This window comes from Dendrobates tinctorius, unplaced genomic scaffold (assembly GCF_039654945.1).
Source record: "Dendrobates tinctorius isolate UK_male_01 unplaced genomic scaffold, ASM3965494v1 ptg000116l, whole genome shotgun sequence".
Classification (NCBI taxonomy): domain Eukaryota; kingdom Metazoa; phylum Chordata; class Amphibia; order Anura; family Dendrobatidae; genus Dendrobates; species Dendrobates tinctorius.
Window position 1 is genome coordinate 3,287,215 of NW_027361784.1, and position 20,906 is coordinate 3,308,120.

The following is a 20,906-nucleotide window of genomic DNA, read 5'->3' on the forward strand; positions in this document are numbered from 1 at the left end:
ACCATACAAACGATGCATGCTAGATTGAATCAGCATTGACAGAATATCCGAAATTACTTTCTACTGCACAGCCTTCTCCTGCACAGCCTTTCTAAACATTTTTTAACTGTGCATCAAAAAAATCCAAAGACTTTGAAACTAACGATTATTGACCACATACCTGATACCGTGGTTGATCGCTTCAACAGTCTAATCAATAGAGAAAGCTTTTGGATATTCAAGCTTGGCACACTTGCCCCTGAAGGTCTGAATTTAACTATTGATAAAGTGACCAGATAACTTTATTTGCCTTTTTATCATCAGTGCGTTTTTCTTAGATGCTATTTTTTACATGCTTTTACTATTAATATGGGTTCTCACTTTTTTATTGGTCTTTTTACTGGTCTGCTAATCTGTTAATAATTTGATTCATTTTTATCTATATTATTTTATTGCTCCTTTTTGCACATTTTATACATTTAAAACTTGTTTAACTCCTGCTGTTTTATCTCACGTTTTATATGGGTTGTTTTTATCTTTTTTTTTTTTTTTATAATATATTATAATATATGTCATCTTGTCATAACATGTGACTGTTTTGACTGTTGTGATTGGCTGCTTCCCATTTAAATACCCCATCTCCTATGTCATTAATATACTTCCACCTGATGAAGACGGATCCTCCGTCGAAACGCGTTGTGGTTTAACCCCATCTCTTGTCTGAGTCTCTTTCCTGTGCTCCTAAGACAGTTTTCCATTTTCTCATTGCTCCTATCCTCTATTGGAGGTTTTTGGGCTGGAGCTGCGGTGGAGACCTGACATCCTTGTCTGCCCCTGGGTTGCTTCCTAAGCGCTCCTATGACCGCTTATCACTGACTCTTATCAGCATAAAGATGATACAGAAAGCCAAATCTGCTGATGGTCTGTCCAATTGGGGCTGTGTAGAGAGAGAAGAGAAGGGGGCCAAGGACTGAGCCCTGAGGTACCCCGACAGCGAGAGGAAGGGGAGATGACGTGGAGCCAGAGAACAAAACACTGAAGGAGCAGTCAGAAAGATAGGAAGAGAACCAGGAGAGAGCAGTGCCCTTAATGCCTAGTGACTGGAGCCTAGAGAGTAGGAGATGATGGTCAACAGTGTCGAAAGCTGCAGATAGGTCGAGAAGAATGAGAGTGGTGACCATTACGTTTTGCTGTCAGAAGGTCATTGGTCACTTTGAGTGCAGTTTCAGTCGAATGTAGGGGGCGGAAGCCGGACTTTGAAGGATCTAGAAGGGAGTGAGTGGAGAGGTAACGGGTAAGGTGGGAGTAAACTAGGCGCTCCAAAAGTTTAAAGATAAAGGGGAGATTGGAGACTGGTCTGTAGTTGTTTGTGCAGGATGGGTCGAGAGCGGGTTTCTTTAGTAATGGAGTAACGATGGCATGTTTGAAGGAGGATGGGAAAATGACCGAGGAGAGGGAGAGATTAAAGATTGCAGTTAGGTGAGTTGTGACGACTGGAGAGAGAGACTGGTGGAGATGTGAGGGAATGGGGTCGGTAGTGCATGTGGTCGGAAGAGAGGAGTCTGGAGACTACTTCTTCTGTGATGGGATCAAATGTGGAAAGTGAGCCAGGGGAGATGCAGGAAGGGATGGGAGTCACAGCACTTGGTGGTTGGGAGCAGATTTCCTGACGGATATTATCTATTTTTTCTGTAAAGTGGGAGGCCAGGTCATCAGCACAAATGTGAGGATCTGGAGTGAAAGGTGTCAAAAAGTTTCTTGGGGTTGTTGGCTAGTGAGATCAGGGTGGTGAAGTAGGTCTGTTTGGCAGGTGAAGGGCAGCGTTATAGGTTCTTAACACAAATTTGAAGTGGATGAAATCTTCTGGTGTGTGGGTTTTTCTCCATAGGCGTCAGCACTCCTAGAGCATCGCTGGAGAAGTTGAGTTTGCGATGTGAGCCAGGGCTGTTTTACTCTGTGCTTGGAGACTCTGAGGGTGAGCGGAGCTACTTGGTCAAGGGTGCTTCTAAGAGTGTCGTTGTAGTGATGAACAGCCAGATCAGGACAGGAAAAAGAGGAGATTGGGGACAGTGATGAGGGTATGGCGTCTAAAAGTGTCTGAGGGTTAATGGCTTGTAGATTTCTGACTGTGTGGTAGGTAGGAGTGAGTTGGGGTGGGCGAGGATTTGTGAGCATGAAGGAGAGAATGTTGTGGTCAGAGAGTGGAAGCGGTGGGTTATTTAGGTGGGAGATTGAACAGAGCCGGACAAAGACCAGATCAAGGGTGTTACCATCCTTGTGTGTCTCAGAGGTTGAAAGCTGCGAGAGGCCTAGAGAGGTGGTTAGTGATAGAAGCTGGGATGCAGATGTGGAAGTAGGGCTGTTAATGGGGATGTTGAAGTCTCCCAGGATAAGAGTTGGTAGTTCTGAGGACATGAAGTGCGGTAGCCAGGCCGAGAAATGGTCAAGGAAGTGGGTGGGTGAGCCTGGGGGATGGTATATGACCGCTACCCTAAGGGAGAGGGGACGGAAGAGCCTGAGGGTGTAGACCTCAAAAGAAGGGAATATGAGTGATGGAACTGGGGGGATGACCTGGAAAGTGCATTGTGGGGAAAGGAGTATGCCGACTCCACCACCATGTCTGTTTGTGGGTCTTGGGTTATGAGAGAATTATAAGCCACCATAGGAAATGGCAACAGGAGAGACAGTGTCAGAATCCTGAATCCAGGTTTCAGTGAGGGCCAACAGATTAAGAGAGTTGTTCAGAAAGTAGTTGTGCAGGAAAGGAAGCTTGTTACAAACAGACCGTGGATTCCAGAGGGCACAATTAAAAGATGGAGATGAGGGAGTGTAAGTAATATTAATAAGATTATTGTGGTTTCGATATGAGGTAGGGTAGGGGTTGAGTTTGGGGGATGGTGGACCAGAGTTGGGGGAGATGTCACCTGAAATCAGTAGGAGTAGGAAGATAAAGGGCAAATAGTTGTTGGAATTGTAAGTTTTTTTCTACGATGTGTTTGGGCACGATGAGCTGAGGTTTCTCAGGAAGGTGAGGAGTGCATGGGAGCTGTACATGGGAGAGGGAAGTATAGAGGGGTTGATGTGTATGAGTGGTGATGGAGGGGGGATGGGGTGGCGAATGTGGATGGCAAGGGAGAACAGGAGGATAGAAATAAAGCACATGGTTAGAGGGGAAAGCAAAGTGTGGGTTGCCTGATTCCTGCCCTGATTAACTGACATGGATAACTGCTGTTTTCTTGATGCTTAGCATGGATAACTGCCTTTTTCTTGATGCTTAGCTTCTGTGATGCTTTGCTTATGGGATGCTTGCATGCTTCCCCTTAGGAACTACTACATATATAGGCCACACTACAGGGTCGGGAGAGAGGGATTGTGGGAGCTGGTTTGGGATAATTTGGCAGCTGGAACCAGCACACTAGGGGGGTGGTTAGATGATCAAAGGCACTAGACCAGGCTGCATCTATGTGCTATAGCACCTTCCACCTGATAAGATCTAGAGAGGCCCCAGTCACGGATATAAAGCAGTAAGTATTACATACAGTGCAACAAATGAATTATGCTAAAGCTTTAAAATTAAAAACATTACAATTTGTTGCAAAATGGTAAAGCAGCAGAAGACTGACAGCAAGCAGAAGTATGGACTTGTACTATTCAGGCTGCTTGCTAACAGTGAATGGAGTGAATACATGCAGGGTGGATCAGTTGATTACCATTTGGATATATTGCAGCAGAAATGACAGCCAGCAGAGGTGGGGAGTTGTACCATTCAGACTGCTTGCTAACAGTGAATACATGCAGGGTGGATCAGTTGATTACCATTTGGATATATTGCAGCAGAAATGACAGCCAGCAGAGGTGGGGAGTTGTACCATTCAGGCTGCTTGCTAACAGTGAATGGAGTGAATACATGCAGGGTGGATCAGTTGAATACCTGTGTGAAGAGAGAAAATGAATATTAATTCCTTAACATGGATAACTGCCGTTTTCTTGATGCTTAGCTTCTGTGATGCTTTGCTTATGGGATGCTTGCGTGCTGCACCCCACACTGCACCTGCACCCCACATTGCGTGCTTCCCCTTAGGATAATCAGTCAGTCAGCTACTTCTGACAAAAGTTTCACTCCTAGATCTGTCTTTTTTTTTTTTTAAGCATCTCAGCGGATTTATCATCACAGACCACATCAAAGTTGAAAGATGCAGTAAATAAAAACAGCTTGTAATAGATAACATTTTTAATGAAACCCTTTTGCAAAATAATTTTTTTTAGACTCAAATTCATGCATTTAAAGGTAGCTTGTCACGTCCTTTTTACCATGTAAACTGTCCCCAGTGCATTGCTGATGCAATGAGCATCAGTAACACATTTTTTCATTAAATACGGCAGTCTAATCATGTGCAAAAAACACTTTATATAGTTAGATCGTACCTGCTCATTTAGTCATGGGGTGTGCTTCATATCATTCAGTCATGGCTGTCGCCACCAATGCAATTTGAATGATGTTCCCGAGGTTGCATCAACATCACTCAAAACCGCTTTGAAAAATTCTGTGCTTGCGTGATGTCGATCGGTGAGCTGCGCATGCGTTTTGACGGGCGGCATACACATGTATATTTCCTTTGTCTGTATTGGAATAACACAAAAAAAATGAAAAAAGGCAAATTGGACATTTCACACACAACGCCAGAAATGGTCCAGACAAAATGTTTGGCACCCTCAACTTAATGTCACGACTCTGTTGCCGGTTGTCCCGGGACCAGGGACTTATTCCCTGTCCCTAACGCTAGGGGCGCCCTAGCTCATCCTGTTCCCCGGATTACTTCTGATGGTGAAGATGCCGGGGCCACGTACCTTGCCTTAGCTCCTGAATCTCCCCTCGGTCTGTACCCATCCCCACAACTCAGGGAAGAGGGGAGTAATAGTGTGCCGTAATACACCAACCAGACTAACAAGGTAATATGAACAGGGATAACTAAAAATAACAAACATGCAAATATACTCACAAATACAACAAGGGAATGCATTGGGGAGTGGAGGATGGGGTTAAACCAAAGTAGGAGAAGAAAGGAAGTAATAACACACAACCTAGTGACAGTCACAGATAAATCCACCAAATGCCTTCTCCAATAACTATGACCAACAACCACCAGCCATGCAGCATAGGTGACTCTGACAATGAGTGCTAGCCAGGGCCCAGACTTTATAGGAGATGGGAGTGGCTGACAATGCACAGCTGAGAGCTAACACTCCAGGAGCTCTCAACTAAGCAGATTAACCCCTGCACTGCTAAAAGAAATTTGCAACATTTAATAAGAAGGTAAAGTGCTTCTAATCAGTGAAGGAGTAGGAGAAATCATACGCTGTGGTCTTCTGGGACTTCTCTGTCGCAGTAAACCCGTCACACTTGGTATTTGGCTGCACACCCTTTGGAATAAATAACTACAATCAATCGCTTCCTCTAACAATCAACAAGGTTTTTACACCTCTCAACTAGAATATTGGACCACTCTTCTGCAAACTGCTCCAGGTCTCTCATATTTGAAGGCGCCGTCTCCTAACAGCAGTTTTAAGATTTCTCCACAGGTGCTCAATAAGATTCAGATCTAGGCTCATTACCTCTATCTTGATCTCATCTGCGCACAAGCCGAATTCCCAGAAGGATTTAGGATTGCATACATTTTGGCAAACTGTAGTCTAGATTTTTTTTTTTTTTTATAAATTGAGTAGCGGCGCTTGTATACGTAAATAGAACTTGCTGCAAATAAGACAACGACCACAGTAGTCTAGTGGATTAGCATATAAAATTAAATATGTTTGTGTTATAGTTCAATTTACAAATTTGGTATCTAGTTGGAAAATCCAGCTGCTCTCAGCTCGCGACATTTGCTTAATGTAGTCTCCCTAACGGCAACATTTATGAATACGGTAATTTGTTTGCCAGTTGCTTCTATGCCCTGTGTTGAGCCACATGATATTCTGTAAAGTGCTTTGAGAGAGGGTGGTCATCAAATTTTTTTCTTCATATTGCGGTGATGTTCATTAATCCTTGTGTTCATGGTGCGTTTAGTGCTTCCTACGTAGAGTTTGTCACAAGGACATTTAATCATATGGATAACCCCTGTAGCAGTGCATGTAATAAAATAACGGATTGTATATTCTATATCCCTTTTATTATTAGTAGATGTTATTTTAATATGCAGAGTTTTTCATACTTCTGCATGGAACAAAACCCTCTATATTATTCTGAAAGAATGTCTAAGGTTATTTTTTTTGTATATGAATTTCCTGCACTGACGGGGCAATAATATTTCCCAGGTCACAAGATTTTTTTATAGCCAAAACTGGGGTGTATAGACAATTTGTCCCCAATGATCTTATTGTCCATTTAATATACCCCAGTGATGTTTTACAATCTCTTTTGGGGGGGCAGCGGTACACTTTAAGCTGGGTGGCGCTCACTGCATGGGGGCGGAGTTCACTTCTGATGCCGATGCCTACAGGACGCGGGAATCACAACAGTCTGCCCTGATGGAAGGAGAGGTCATCCTGCAGCACCTGCACCCTCTTTTGGAGGAAGGTCAACTGGGATTTCAGAGAGGTGTCTGTGTCCTCCAGCTCATGGCGCAGGCATCAGGCCACAGATCTTCAGCTCATACTCCTGACAGATGTGAGTGATCTGTGCGTATCGCTCCCTCCAGCCCTGTGCCTTCTTCTCGTGCTCTGTCATGGCGTCCTGCAGCTGCTGCTCCAGCCGCTGGATCTCCTTCTCATGCTCTGGACACTGCCGTCCCTCTTGATGCTGTGCTGCTGGTGGATGCAGCTCTTCTGCTCGTGTTCCAGCTTCAGCTCCACCATCTGCTGTGCGCAGTGTTCCTTCACCTCCTGCAGCTAGCGGCTGAACTCCTGGCTCTGCTTGTCTTGGAGTGGTCAACCTCCACCTTCTCCATCTGCTCCTTCATCTCACCGTACGCCTTCTCCTTGTTGCGGTCCACCTGACATTTGAACTTGTTTGTGGCCTCCACCTGCAGTTGCTGCATCTTCATCACCCAACTCAGCTGCTCCTCCCAATCCTTCAGCAGGTCGCACATCTTACTCAGCTGCTGGAAGCTTTTCTCTTTTTTTTTTTTTCCTCCCTCAAGTTTTTTTCTGAAGATCATGAACCTTTCTCTTCCACTGATACTCTATTTGCAGCTTCTCCCTCTGGACTTTGCTCCCACTGGCCTTTTTGTCCTGCTGCAACTGGTGCTCGAGCTCTTGTCCTTGCTGTTTACTCCTGGACAGGGGCTGCTCCAGCTCCTCTATCAGCGCTGAGGCCTTGGCTTCGGCCAGTGCGCTCTACTGGGTGATGTAGTCCATGTCGGACTGGTGCTTTCTGTCAGGGCCACCATTAGGGCATTACTGCCCTTACTGGCGTATGGGGCCCGATGAGCAGAGGGGGCCTGCAGCGGGCCCTCTCTCTCCTGCTCACCGGGCCCCAGCGGCAGAATTCTGCCGCCTCATTAACTGCTGCTTTACAATCTTTAAGGTATGTATGATTGAATTATACTAGGTGATAATGGGCATGTACAAGATTTGTTTATTCTTTTTTTCGATTTCCTCATTTACAAAAAGGAGGTTTAAATTTCCCTATTCGGAACGGTACAAGGCAGGGCTGCCCCTTTTCGCCCTTACTCTACATACTAACGATGGAACATTTAGCAGCCGCAATTTGTAATAATCCGTGAATTAAAGGCCCAGAATTGCAATCAGGTGAACACAAACTGGCACTCTTCGCAGATGATGTTCTCCTATATATCTCCTCCCCGATTACAAGCCTTCCAAATATTATTCAAGAGCTATATAGATTTGGTCACCTAAGTAACTTTAAAGGCGGGCTCCTGGTTCTTTTTTGAACAACTGAGAAGTTTTTTAATAAAATTGGCTAATCGGACTAATCTTTTTAGAGCATTAACACCCTTTGAGACCCTCTGCCTGTCTAAGAGCCCTCCGGATCATACCGTATCCCTGCTGTACAAACTCAAGAGGGGCAAACCCCTCTGCACGACTTTCCTCCATTCTTCTCTAAATGGGAGACTGACCTGGGAAGATCTTTATCGACCGAAGACAGATCAAAGATCCTTCTCTTTACGTTTAGATCTTCACTATGTTCTACATCACAGGAGAGGAGCTACAAGATTCTTGCAAGATGGTATAGATGCCCTTCAGCTGTCCACTCTATATTCCCCGTAGTCCCAGATAACTGTTGGAGATGCCTACAGGAGGAGGGCACATTTACTCATATATGGTGGCACTGTCCGCCCATCAAAAACTTGTGGTCAGCAATTTTTGACCTACACAATAGATTGTCCATTACCAATATTTGACCCACATTGGAAGCTGCATTATTGTCCTTGAGTGACATTTCAATTTCCAAATTCAAAAAAGGCCTTCTTAGGCATTTTCTTACAGCCACCAGGAACTTGATCCCCAGGTATTGGAAACAGGTAAAGTCACCTTCTCGTTCTGAGTTTACCTGGCTTGTTTTTACAGATACCCCTGGGTTGGAAGTATGGGTATCGGGACACTGATGTTATTCTTCAATACACGAACACTCCTTTGATTTGACTGGATGGTTTTCGGGGCACCCTGGGTTCTTGGATGGTCATCCCGGATCTTGACTCCTATCGGAGTGGTCAAGGGATTTATGGCCTTCCTGGTCTAGAGAATGCTTGAATTCCTTTTCTAATTTGTAATTTCTATTTCATACGATCATCTAATCCCCTCCCTTCCCCCCTCTTTTCTTCTTTTCTCTTCTTTCCCTCTTGTTTCCTTTCTTCTCATCTTCTTGTTAAGGTTGCTTAAATAACTTCACATCACAAGCATTCTATACATGTTAATATTCTTTTATTGACTGCTCTGTAAACTCATCAATATACTGACTGTTGCCAGTTTAGCAAGTTTAATTACAGTAGAAACGACAGTTATCATTTATATTGTACAGTTGATAATTTCAGACTGATATGGATTATAGGCATTCTTAAGTACTTTACAATTTGTTTGGATTGTGTATTGTATCATTTCAATAAACTTGATTTACACAAAAAGGAGGTTTGATCGAAGGGCCTCCTTCACATTATTTTATGCTTCTATGAGGAGGTTATTGTTGTATCCTTTGTTTAAAAAAATTTTTGGTGAGTATGTGTGCCTCCTTATCAAAATCTTGGGGTTTAGAACAGTTACGAAATGCCCTCAAATATTGGCTTCTGGGGATGTTAGTTAACAAACTTGGAAAGTGGCAACTTTCCATAGAAATATAACTGTTTGAATCAGTGGATTTAGTGCGAGTCTGTATAGATCCTTCCTCAATAAATATATTCAAGTCAAGTAAATTTTCCAAACTTTTCTGAAAAAATCAAATTCCATCTGGGCTTTATATTAGTATAACATAGAGTTTAGTGATGATCATTGGCACCCCTAATCCCTTTCCCCAATTTTGTAAATTGAATTGTAGCACAAATATATTTAATTTTATAGATTTTTTTTATATCTGTGGCAGCAGTGGGGTCTTCCCAGGTCTCCTGCCATAGTATTTCATTTTATTCCAGGGAGATTAGCTGCAGTGCCATGGGTTGTAAACTTCTTGATTATGTTGCGATCCGTGGACAAAGGAACTTCAAAATCTCTGGAGATTAACTTGTAACCTTGAGATTGTTGATATATATAAACAATTTCGGGTTCTCAAGTCCTCAGACAGTTCACTTCTCCTCTTTCTGTTCTCCATACTTAGTGTGGCACACACCATGCAAAGATTGAGTTAACTTCTCCCCTTTTTATCTCATTTCAGGTGTGATTTTTATATTTCCCACACCTGTTACTTGCCACAGGTGACTTTGAATGAGCATCACATGCTTGAAACAAAGCTGTCCAAATTACAGTCATGGCCAAAAGTATTGACACCCCTGCAATTCTGTCAGATAATACTCAGTTTCTTCCTGAAAATGATTGCAAACACAAATTCTTTGGTATTATTATCTTCATTTAATTAGTCTTAAATGAAAAAACACAAAAAGAATTGTCCTAAAGCCAAATTGGATATAATTCCACACCAAACATAACAAAGAGGGTGGACAAAAGTATTGGCACTGTTCGAAAAATCATGTGATGCTTCTCTAATTTGTGTAATTAACAGCACCTATAGCTTACCTGTGGCACCTAACAGGTGTTGGCAATAACTAAATCACACTTGCAGCCAGTTGACATGGATTAAAGTTGACTCAACCTCTGTCCTGTGTCCTTGTGTGTACCACATTGAGCACGGAGAAAAGAAAGAAGACCAAAGAACTGTCTGAGGACTTGAGAAACCAAATTGTGAGGAAGCATGAGCAATCTCAAGGCTACAAGTCCATCTCCAAAGACCTGAATGTTCCTGTGTCTACCGTGCGCAGTGTCATCAAGAAGTTTAAAGCCCATGGCACTGTGGCTAACCTCCCTAGATGTGGCCGGAAAATAAAAATTGACAAGAGATTTCAACGCAAGATTGTGCGGATGTTGGATAAAGAACCTCCACTAACATCCAAACAAATTCAAGCTGCCCTGCAGTCCGAGGGTACAACGGTGTCAACCCGTACTATCCGTCAGCGTCTGAATGAAAAGGGACTGTATGGTAGGAGACCCAGGAAGACTCTCACTTCTTACCCCGAGACATAAAAAAGCCAGGCTGGAGTTTGCCAAAACTTACCTGAAAAAGCCTAAAACATTTTGGAAGAATGTTCTCTGGTCAGATGAGACAAAAGTAGAGCTTTTAGGGCAAAAGCATCAACATAGAGTTTACAGGAGAAAAAAGAGGCATTCAAAGAAAAGTACACGGTCCCTACAGTCAAACATGGCGGAGGTTCCCTGATGTTTTGGGGTTGCTTTGCTGCCTCTGGCACTGGACTGCTTGACCGTGTGCATGGCATTATGAAGTCAGAAGACTACCAGCAAATTTTGCAGCATAATTTAGGGCCCAGTGTGAGAAAGCTGGGTCTACCTCAGAGGTCATGGGTCTTCCAGCAGGACAATAACCCAAAACACACTTCAAAAAGCACTAGAAAATGGTTTGAGAGAACGCACTGGAGACTTCTAAGGTGGCCAGCAATGAGTCCAGACCTGAATCCCATAGAACACCTGTGGAGAGATCTAAAAATGGCAGTTTGGAGAAGGCACCCTTCAAATATCAGGGACCTGGAGTAGTTTGCCAAAGAAGAATGGTCTAAAATTCCAGCAGAGCCTTGTAAGAAACTCATTGATGGTTACCGGAAGCGGTTGGTCGCAGTTATTTTGGCTAAAGGTTGTGCAACCAAGTATTAGGCTGAGGGTGCCAATACTTTTGTCCGGCCCATTTTTGGAGTTTTGTGTGAAATGATCAATGTTTTGCTTTTTGCTTCATTCTCTTTTGTGTTTTTTCATTTAAGACAAATTAAATGAAGATAATAATACCAAAGAATTTGTGTTTGCAATCATTTTCAGGAAGAAACTGAATATTATCTGACAGAATTGCAGGGGTGTCAATACTTTTGGCCATGACTGTATATATAATAATGCAATTTTGTTTTTGGGGGGAGGGGACAGGGTAAGTGGGAATTTGCACAACCCCTTTAATTTTGTAAAGTAGTTATTTTAACTGCTGTTGTGTTGCCGTTCTGGAATATCTGTGGCCAGTTTTTGCAATGTTTCCCTCCTACTATTAACGTAAATGGTAGAAATTGCTCCTGACACACTAAACAACATATACTTCTTTGCCGTATGCTCTTGTATTTATTTGTTTTAATCTGTATTGCAAACTCCACTACTCAAATCCTAAAAGGATTTTTTTTTTAATTATGGGGCCCATTAATTTTTATAGATGCAGTTAGGCACCTATATCTAAGCTGTCTGTTACCCATAGTAACCAATCACAGCGCAGCTTTTATTTTCCCAGAGCAGTTTTTTTTAATTAAAGCTGTGCTCTGATTGATTGCTATGGGCAACAAAGACAGCTTTCAATAAATAAGGCCCATTTATTTTTTAAATGCATGTGATCTTGTAGTTACTATTTACCATTACTGGTAACTAAGAAATTATTTTTACGGTCATGTTTCGGCTTATCCCATCAAAGGGCACAGAGAAAATAAAATGGTACTATGCCCTGAGATCGTGTTTGGCGCCAGGTGTGCAGCAGATGTCATTTACTTTGGCTGGTTATATGGAGGGAAATGTTCCAAGGAAAATACTCGCATGCTGCTTATATTATAATAATCTTAAAAGAGGGTATCTGAAGTTCATAATGGGTAAAATTGCAAAGTCCTGGTAAAACCAAGCAACTTTGAAATTTACAACTTATTGAAAAGCCTCTCCATTATCAAGAACAGTAGGATTTTTAATTTTATAGTGCTCGGATAAGGCGTTGCCTGCCATGCTCAGGTGCTAACCGAGTGACTTTGGCGTTCTCGAAAATATGTCCGAGTTCCCGCGACTGCATGTCTTACAGGTTTATGTCAGCCACAACGTATGCAGGGATTGTCTAACAGCCACGAGACATGCCGCCGCGAGGACTCAAGCATATTTTTTCAAGCACGCCAAAGACACTGTTAGCACCCGAACATGCTCCGATGACACCTTATCCCAGCATGGTCGCTGGGTTCTGGCCACCCTGCAGTTCCTGCATGGCCGGTCACCGAGGGAAGGGAGGAGATGAAGGCACGAGCTTTCTCTGTGCTTTCTGGGAGCTCCAGCGTCCCATGCTACAGAGGCAAAGCCACCTCTGCTAACTGCATGGAAGCGAGGTTAGCTCGAAACATCGTCGTCATCAGGAACACGCCAGCCCTAACGGTGACGATCCAGGAAGCTGAGGGCTTAGAGCGTTGCGCTCTTGAAGCTGCATCTTGGGACAACCAGGAACCCCACTATTGAGGCTCATTTCCTTCATAAGATGTACAACTTTTCTCGCTAGATGTTTAGTTGCTCTTGGAGTCCTCCTATTATGATGGTTCTGGTAATCTGTTCTTTATACAATGTTTTCATGCTGGACTCGCAATGAGCTGTTGCTGACTGTACAAGATGGACATGTTGGCGCTATAAGTGATGGCCAAATGGACTCAAGACAAACTTTTTAATTTGTTACGAATTTCTCCCAAAATTCATATTAGCTTAGATAGATATATTTTTTTTTTCGGATTTGATTTGCATGATTTCATCTAAATAGCCGGTCACCATTTTATTCTGGATTTCTTATGGGTCCAGGAAGGGATTATATTCACCTGACAAAAACATAAGGGGTGTTCCAGCTGATAAAATTTCTTGCTTTATTGAAAAAATTAAAATAGTACAGCGGCTTACTCCTCAAGAGCAGATGGATGTGCTATGAGGCACTGAGAAAAAATTAAAATAGTACAGCGGCTTACTCCTCAAGAGCAGATGGATGTGCTATGAGTGCTATGGTATCTCAGTGCCTCATAGCACATCCATCTGCTCTTGAGGAGTAAGCCGCTGTACTATTTTAATTTTTTCAATAAAGCAAGAAATTTTATCAGCTGGAACACCCCTTATGTTTTTGTCTACTATCAACTATCGTTGGGTCCAGACGAGGTTCCGTGCTGTGGCTGTGGTTGGTGAGCTGGCTAGGGCTTTTTAGCCCATTTTTTTCTATTTGTGCAATTATATTCACCTGACCTGTCCTGCCTCCGCTGCTCCCTGTCAAGTCTTCCTCTCACTTCAGATCAGCCTTGTCTTTTGTCTTCAAAACGGACTCCGGTTTGAATATTCCAGTACTGACTACGTCTCATACAGTCATGGTCAAAAGTGTTGGCACCCTAGAAATTGTTCCAGAAAATGGAATAATTTTCTGGGAGAAATACTTCAATTGCACATGTTTTGTTGTACACGTTATTATTTCCTTTTGTGTGTATTGGAATAACAACAAAAAGAGAAAAATAGGCAAATTGGACGTAATTTCTCACAAAACCCCAAAAATGGGCCGGACAAAATTGTTGGCGCAATCAGCTTAATATTTGGTTGCACAGCCTTAGGAATAAATAACTGCAATCAATCGCTTCTTATAACTAGCTACAGTTTTCTTGCACCTCTCAACTGGAATTTTGGACCACTCTTCTTTTGTAACAATTTCAAGGGTGCCAACACTTTCGGCCATGACTCTATGGTCTTTTGGGGTATGACACACATAATTGATGTCAGTGATATGCCTCGTTCCCAGCATGGTGCTTATTCTGCGTGGGAAGATTCGTAATGAAGAGAAGACCTATCTGAAGTGAGCATGGGACTGAGCTGGGAGCTGCAGCTGTGTAAAAAACGCATTTTTGGGGCAAATTCGATTCAGACCCAATTTTATTTTGACTGAATCAATTCTAGCAAATCTGGTCCAAACATATTTCAAGAGATTCGCTCTTCTCTAGGTGATGCCATTCCCTTTGTCAATAGTTGCTGCAGGGGTCAGGTAGGGGAAATGTTAATTTTATAGGATCCAATTCAAAGTACTTGTTCTCACCCACAAAGCTCTCCACAGTGCGGCACCCCCTTACATCTCTCCTCTCATTTCTGTCTATCGGCCTTGCCGATCGCTGCGCTCTGCAAACGACTTTCGACTAACCTCTGCACTAATCCGTACCTCCCACTCCCGACTCCAAGACTTCTCCCGTGCTGCTCCTATCCTCTGGAATGCTCTACCCCAAGAAATCAGGACTATCCACAATTTGCATAGTTTTAGGCGCTCCCTCAAAACACACCTGTTCAGAGCGGCCTATCACATTCACTAATCAAAGTCATTCTCTGTGTAAGTGTGCGTGCGTAGCCCATTCACTATCTCCATCCATCCTTCACTCCTGCAAGATGGCTGGACCTTCATTGTAAATACACCATTGTAAATACACACCTGTACTCTGTATCTCCCTCACCTCATTGTAGATTGTACGCTCTCACGAGCAGGGTCGTCTTATTTCGTCTTATTTTGCTTTAATTATTGTATTGTTAGCGTGTTACTTATGACTTGTGTTTTGAAACTGTTAAACTGTAAAGCGCTGCGGAATATGTTGGCGCTATATAAATAAAGATTATTATTATTTATTATTATTATTAGCACTGTGTCTCTATGATGGCCTTTGCTGGTGGTTTGAGATGGTAAACTACATTTATATCCCGCATGCTGAATTCCATTAAATAATTTTGCCAAGGCCAACAGTTGGCGGGGAGGGTTGAGCCATGACACAGGATGCCGCCGCATGTCTCACTCCGAGGAACCCCTAACTGAGGTTTTATGGAAGTAAAATTGAGTTTGAGGACCCACCATGAGGCCTTTTTCACTCCCTGTGCTGAACCCTAATCTACACTTCTGGTAAATAGTCATTGGACATGGCATCCCAACAACTAGCGCACTAAACCTTTATGGCATTAGTAAGCATCATGTCATGGTCACTCCTCTTTGTGGTTTGCAGCTGTAAATACTTTGAAGGCCACCTTGTTCCATGCTATGTAATTCTGGTACATCTCTGTAGAAATTTCTTGCTAGGTGGAACTACTAAGACCCTCTTCTCTACTAATGCCCGTGCACTTCTGTCTCAACAGCCCTTTTTCCCACTCATGAATCTTCAGTGTTCTTCAGAAGTGGACAGATTTCTTTGCATGGCTTTCGTTCCTGAATGTACAGAACCCAAGCATATTGTGCTGCCCTGCAGAGCCATGTGTGAAACTGTTTACTCCGACTGCAAGAACCTGATCGACACCTTTGACATTGCCTGGCCTCCCGAGCTAGAGTGTGACAGGTGAGTGGTGGTTTGCAAGGGCAAAGTATGCTTGAAAGAAGTTTACCTGAAATTAGAAAAATTTGTCTTCATACTTCGCAAAAACACGCCATACATGTCCATGACAACACTCCTCCATGTATATGAATGGAGATGAGCTGCAAAATCACAAATGATCAGTGGATAGATGTGGCACTATTTTTTATGAAAAGCTGACCCAAATTTTAAAAAAAAATTTTTTTTTTTACAACCTGGATCTGTTGCAAACGGATCCAGAATAGGCATGTAAAGATAGCCTTACATAGGAGAACACCACATTGTAAGTTGGCTTAGACATTATTCTAAAACTGAAAACAGTAGAGTTTTCTATCCAAAACAATTATTAATTGGATGAAGTTGAACAGCTATCAATTTAGCCACCTAAATGGTGTCTGAATTGGCCATTTTTGGCTCATGGTGCGTGAGCATTGTTCATTATAAAGGGCTATATTTTAACTTTTAAGGAGGGGTAGCGGTAAGGCTTATTGTTAAGGTCAACTAGGAATACAGGGTAATATTTGGAAAATCAAATATTGGTTTATATGCTAGTTTCCCTTTGGGATTACTGCCTTCCCAAGATTATTACATTTATTTTATGAATACTTAAAGATATCAGACGACACCTGTTGTCAGGATCTCTGTACCTCCAGCGATTAGTTATTCTATGTTCTATGGATTGGGGGTAATGTTTATGTCAGGGGCTTTCTACATATTTATATACGTATATATTTTTTCTTTTTACCAACTGCAACTACTCCCAGATTTTGCATTGCAGAACAACTCTATAGAGGAGTGAATATGTAAAAAGGTTCATCCGTTGTTTTTCTCTTCTCCAGGCTGGAAGACTGTACTGCACCAAAGACACAAGAGAAGGAACAAAGCACAAATACACCAGCCGGAAAAATCCAAAAAGACTATGGATTTTGGTGCCCACGACAATTGAAAACCTTCCAAGTGACAGGCTACAAATTTTTGGGGGTTAATCACTGTGCCCCGCCATGCCCTAACATGTACTTTACAAAAGAAGACTTAGACTTTGCCAAAAATTTCATTGGCATTATTTCAATCATATGTCTTTGTGCCACCCTCTTCACATTCCTCACTTTTCTGATCGATGTGAAAAGGTTCAGATACCCCGAGAGGCCAATTATATTTTACTCCATCTGTTACAGCATTGTATCGCTGATATACTTCATTGGGTTCGCTATGGGGAACTCTATCTCCTGCAATGAGGCACATGAAGACTTTGCAGATGAAGACACTGTGGTACTTGGTTCCCAGAACAAAGCCTGTACAGTCATCTTTATGCTTCTGTATTTCTGTACTATGGCTGGGACTATATGGTGGGTCATGCTCACCATAACATGGTATTTGGCAGCTGGTCAGAAATGGAGCTGTGAGGCCATAGAGCAGAAGTCCATGTGGTTTCACACTGTGGCATGGGGTATTCCTGGGATCCTCACGATCATACTTCTGGCCATGAACAAGGTGGAAGGAGACAATATTAGTGGTGTCTGTTTCATTGGACTCTATGACCAAAACGTGTCCACATACTTTGTGCTACTACCTCTTTGTTTTAGCGTCTTCATTGGACTTTCTCTGCTCCTTGCTGGGATTGTATCGTTAAACAATGTACGACAAGTGATACAACATGATGAGAGGAACCAAGAGAAATTGAAAAAATTTATGATCCGTATTGGCGTTTTCAGTGGCACTTACCTTGTTCCTTTAGGAATATTACTGTGTTGTAATGTCCATGAACTCTTGTCTAGATCTTCCTGGGAAATGACTTGGGTTGCAGACCATTGCCTGGAGTACCATATTCCATGCCCGTATCAGGTAGTTTTTTTTTTTTCTTTTGTTTTTTTTATCAAACTTGTTTTTCTTTGATAGTGGATTTGTTCAATATTAGAGATGGACGGACCCTTGGATGTTCGGGTACGGCCAAACAGTTTAAAAAAAGTTCGGGTTCAGACACCTAAACAGTACCCAGACCACATTCACTTGAATGGGGGGCCCAAACATCCAGTGTTTGCCACGCTGTCATGTGCATGACAGCTCTGCAAACACTGCTTCTGGTGTCAGCTGATGGGACTACTGCTCCCATCAGCCAATGCCTGCTACCGCTAATAAGGCCGCATCTCTTTACCTGGCACTGACGACGGCACTCAGGACTGGAGTGTGTGGCTGCATGTATTTCTGTGCAGCTGAGTGCTCCAGTCCCGAGTGCCGGCGGCAGTGACGGGTATTGAGATGCAAGACTCGTGCGAGTTTCACGCAAGTGTGACCCCGGCCTACCAGCGCCTGCATTCTCTAAATACATTTAAAAAAACTATGTGAGTTCCCCTGTATTTTTAATAACCAGCCAGGCAAAGCTGACAGCTGGGTGCTGCAACCCTCAGCTGTCAGCGTTAGCAAGGTTGGTTATCAGGAATAGAGAGGTCCCCATGCTTTTTTAAAATTAGTTAAATAAATAATTTAAAAAATCAACGTGGTTCCCCCCCATTTTTCACAACCAGCCTTGCTAAAGCTGACAGCCGAGGACGTATTCTCAGGCTCGTAAGCGGCCATGGATATTGCCCCCCCACTAAAACGAGCAGCCTACAGCTGCCTGGAAAAGGCACATCTATTCTGGCGCTTTGCACGGCTTTTCCCACTTGCCCTGTAGCGCTGTCAAGTGGGGTAATATTTGTGGGGTTAATGTCACCTTTGTATGTCCGATGAAATCAAGCCCACTGATTAGTAATGGAGAGGCGTCTATAAGATATTTTATAGATCTGTAATTTCCAAACCTGTGTTCTCTATGTAACTCAATGTCTTCTTTTTACTATAGCCAAAGAATTTGTCCAGACCAGACCTTGGCTTATTTCTAACCAAATATGTGATGACGTTAATCGTGGGGATCTCGGCAATTTTCTGGGTAGGAAGCAAAAAAACCTGCTCTGAGTGGGCCAACTTCTTTCACCGAAACCAAAAGCAAGAGTAAGATTATTTCTATTTATGTTTTACATTTTTCTTTTTGTATCTTTATTCGTGGAACACATTTTTTTTTTTTTTTGTAACAAAATGGGACAAATGGCTGCAGTTTTGTGAAAATTGTGGCAAAAACTCCAATGCAACCACGAGGCATCCTTGCATTGCAATAGGGATTGGACAGGATCATTTTTCCTAAATAAAGGCCAAGCAGGTCGACTTAGGTTTTGCAGTTGTGGTCTTCTAATGCTTTGTGTGGCTATGGGCTGGTTTAATGTCAACCACTTGAAGCAGAATACGTATTTACATGCAGATAATAAAAACATTATTTAGACGTCTGCCAAGAATATTCTGGTGAATGAACCGCTTCAGCGGAATGGCAAGATAACATCACAGTGATCTGAATACAAGGGCCAGCAGTGTTATAGCCTTAAAGGGAATGTATCGCCCATATTATTTTGATACTTAAAACCAAATACTGCTGTGTGTTCTTCTTTTTTTCTGATCTGTTTTTGTTTTCTATTGGTAGAATTTTTTTAAAAATTTTTTTTCTAATTCTGTTTTTTATACATGATTCAGCCATCTTGCCTGAGTTCCTGTCATCTGAATTTATAGATGTGCTTTACAGCCACCACATGGACCATTCATGACTAGCAATAGTCCTAAAGTGTCCAGGACCTTTACATTGATGGCCAAGTCTTAGAATAGGTTGTAGGTATCTATTCGATGGCACCCTTGACGATCAGCTGTTCCTGATGCCGGATGTGCCCAACTGTGGAGCTGCACAGCTGTCATCTGTATAGTGACTGCGGCCAGGTATTGCCCATTTGTTCCCTATTCGAATCAATGGGGAGTGGATGGACAGTACCCGGCCACGGCCACTACATTGTTGACAGCTTTGCAACAAAGCACTTATGCCCTCTGCCGGCACCAGGAACAGCTGTTGTATCCTCACCAATCAGATATATGATCAATGTAAAGGTCCCGGACAACTCCTTTTAAGCTGACTGATTAGTAGAGTTTTCTTGGCATGAGGGAGACTGCTATATACCGGCAATAGTTTACTGATTTTGTTGATCTGAGAAGATTTGGCCATCAAATCTAAAGTTCTTCAAATGCGTTGTCGAAGGCATCTTCCAATTTTAGTTATGTTTGTGCTGTCTCTGAGTGAGAGTGGCTTTTTTCATTTTTGAGCGTGCGTCAGAAAGTAATCTACTGTAATGCCAGATGGTGTGGTCTAGACTGGGTACAAGACTTGTTTGTTCCCTCATCACCTTTTTGGCTGCTTCTTCTCTGGACCTCCGGCTTGGGTCTGCTGACTTTCACCTCTGTGGTTAATTCCTTCTTTTTAAGAAAGCGTCCGTCTTGGATGAGGTCTGGTATAAAGGACAGCCAGCATTTCCTCTGTGGTATGTGTTCTCTGCTTTATATTCCATTTAATGTCAGCAGAGGACATGTCTGCCTTGAGCAGGAATTACCAATCTCGTGTAGTACTGTGCACCCAGTCTGTCTAATCAGCACATATTTTGTTTTTTTCTGACATTTCTCCATGTTCGGCTGTAACCTAATCCGATTACCTGGAGGATGTGGTAGGATTCTTACATGACTTGTGCTCGGTTTTTTGTTCAGACTCTACATTTTAGAAAGTCCTGACAACTTTAAAGTCCTGTTAATACCAAAAATGAAGAGTAATCTGAATATCACTTGAAATGTATTACCCAAGGATTATAAGTGTACCTGTGTGGTGGGTTTTTGGGAGATAATTTCTCCTTATCAATTTTACCACACGCAGAACGACAAGAATAAAAAAAAAATTCTGAATTGCTGAATTTTGTTCATTCGGCCTCCCAAAAATCGGAATAGAAAGTGATCAAAAAATGTCATGAAAATAGTACCAATAAAAACGTCAATTCGTCCTGCAAAAAACAAGCCCTCACATGACTCTGTGGGCCGAAATACAGAAGAATTACAGCTCCCAAAATAAGGTGATGCAAAAACTAGTTGTCACGACTCAGCTGTCGGATGACCCGGGACCAGGGGATCTTACCCTGTCCCTAACACTAGGGGGGCCCTAGCTCGCCCTATTCCCCGGGATACTTCTGAAAGTGAAGATGCTGGAACCACCAACCTTGCCTTATCTCCTGAATCCACCCTCCACCTGTTCTCTTC

At 42.7% G+C, this 20,906-nt stretch overlaps 1 protein-coding gene across 1 annotated transcript in view; it reads left to right on the plus strand.

Moving 5' to 3' along the window:
- Positions 1-20,906, plus strand: part of FZD6 (frizzled class receptor 6) — a 91,685-nt gene that overhangs the window by 54,770 nt on the left and 16,009 nt on the right. The window contains exons 3-5 of the mRNA XM_073590107.1: positions 15,550-15,746; positions 16,601-17,603; positions 18,598-18,746. Of these exons, the coding sequence (XP_073446208.1) occupies positions 15,550-15,746; positions 16,601-17,603; positions 18,598-18,746 (1,349 nt within the window). The remainder of the gene's footprint in view (positions 1-15,549; positions 15,747-16,600; positions 17,604-18,597; positions 18,747-20,906) is intronic.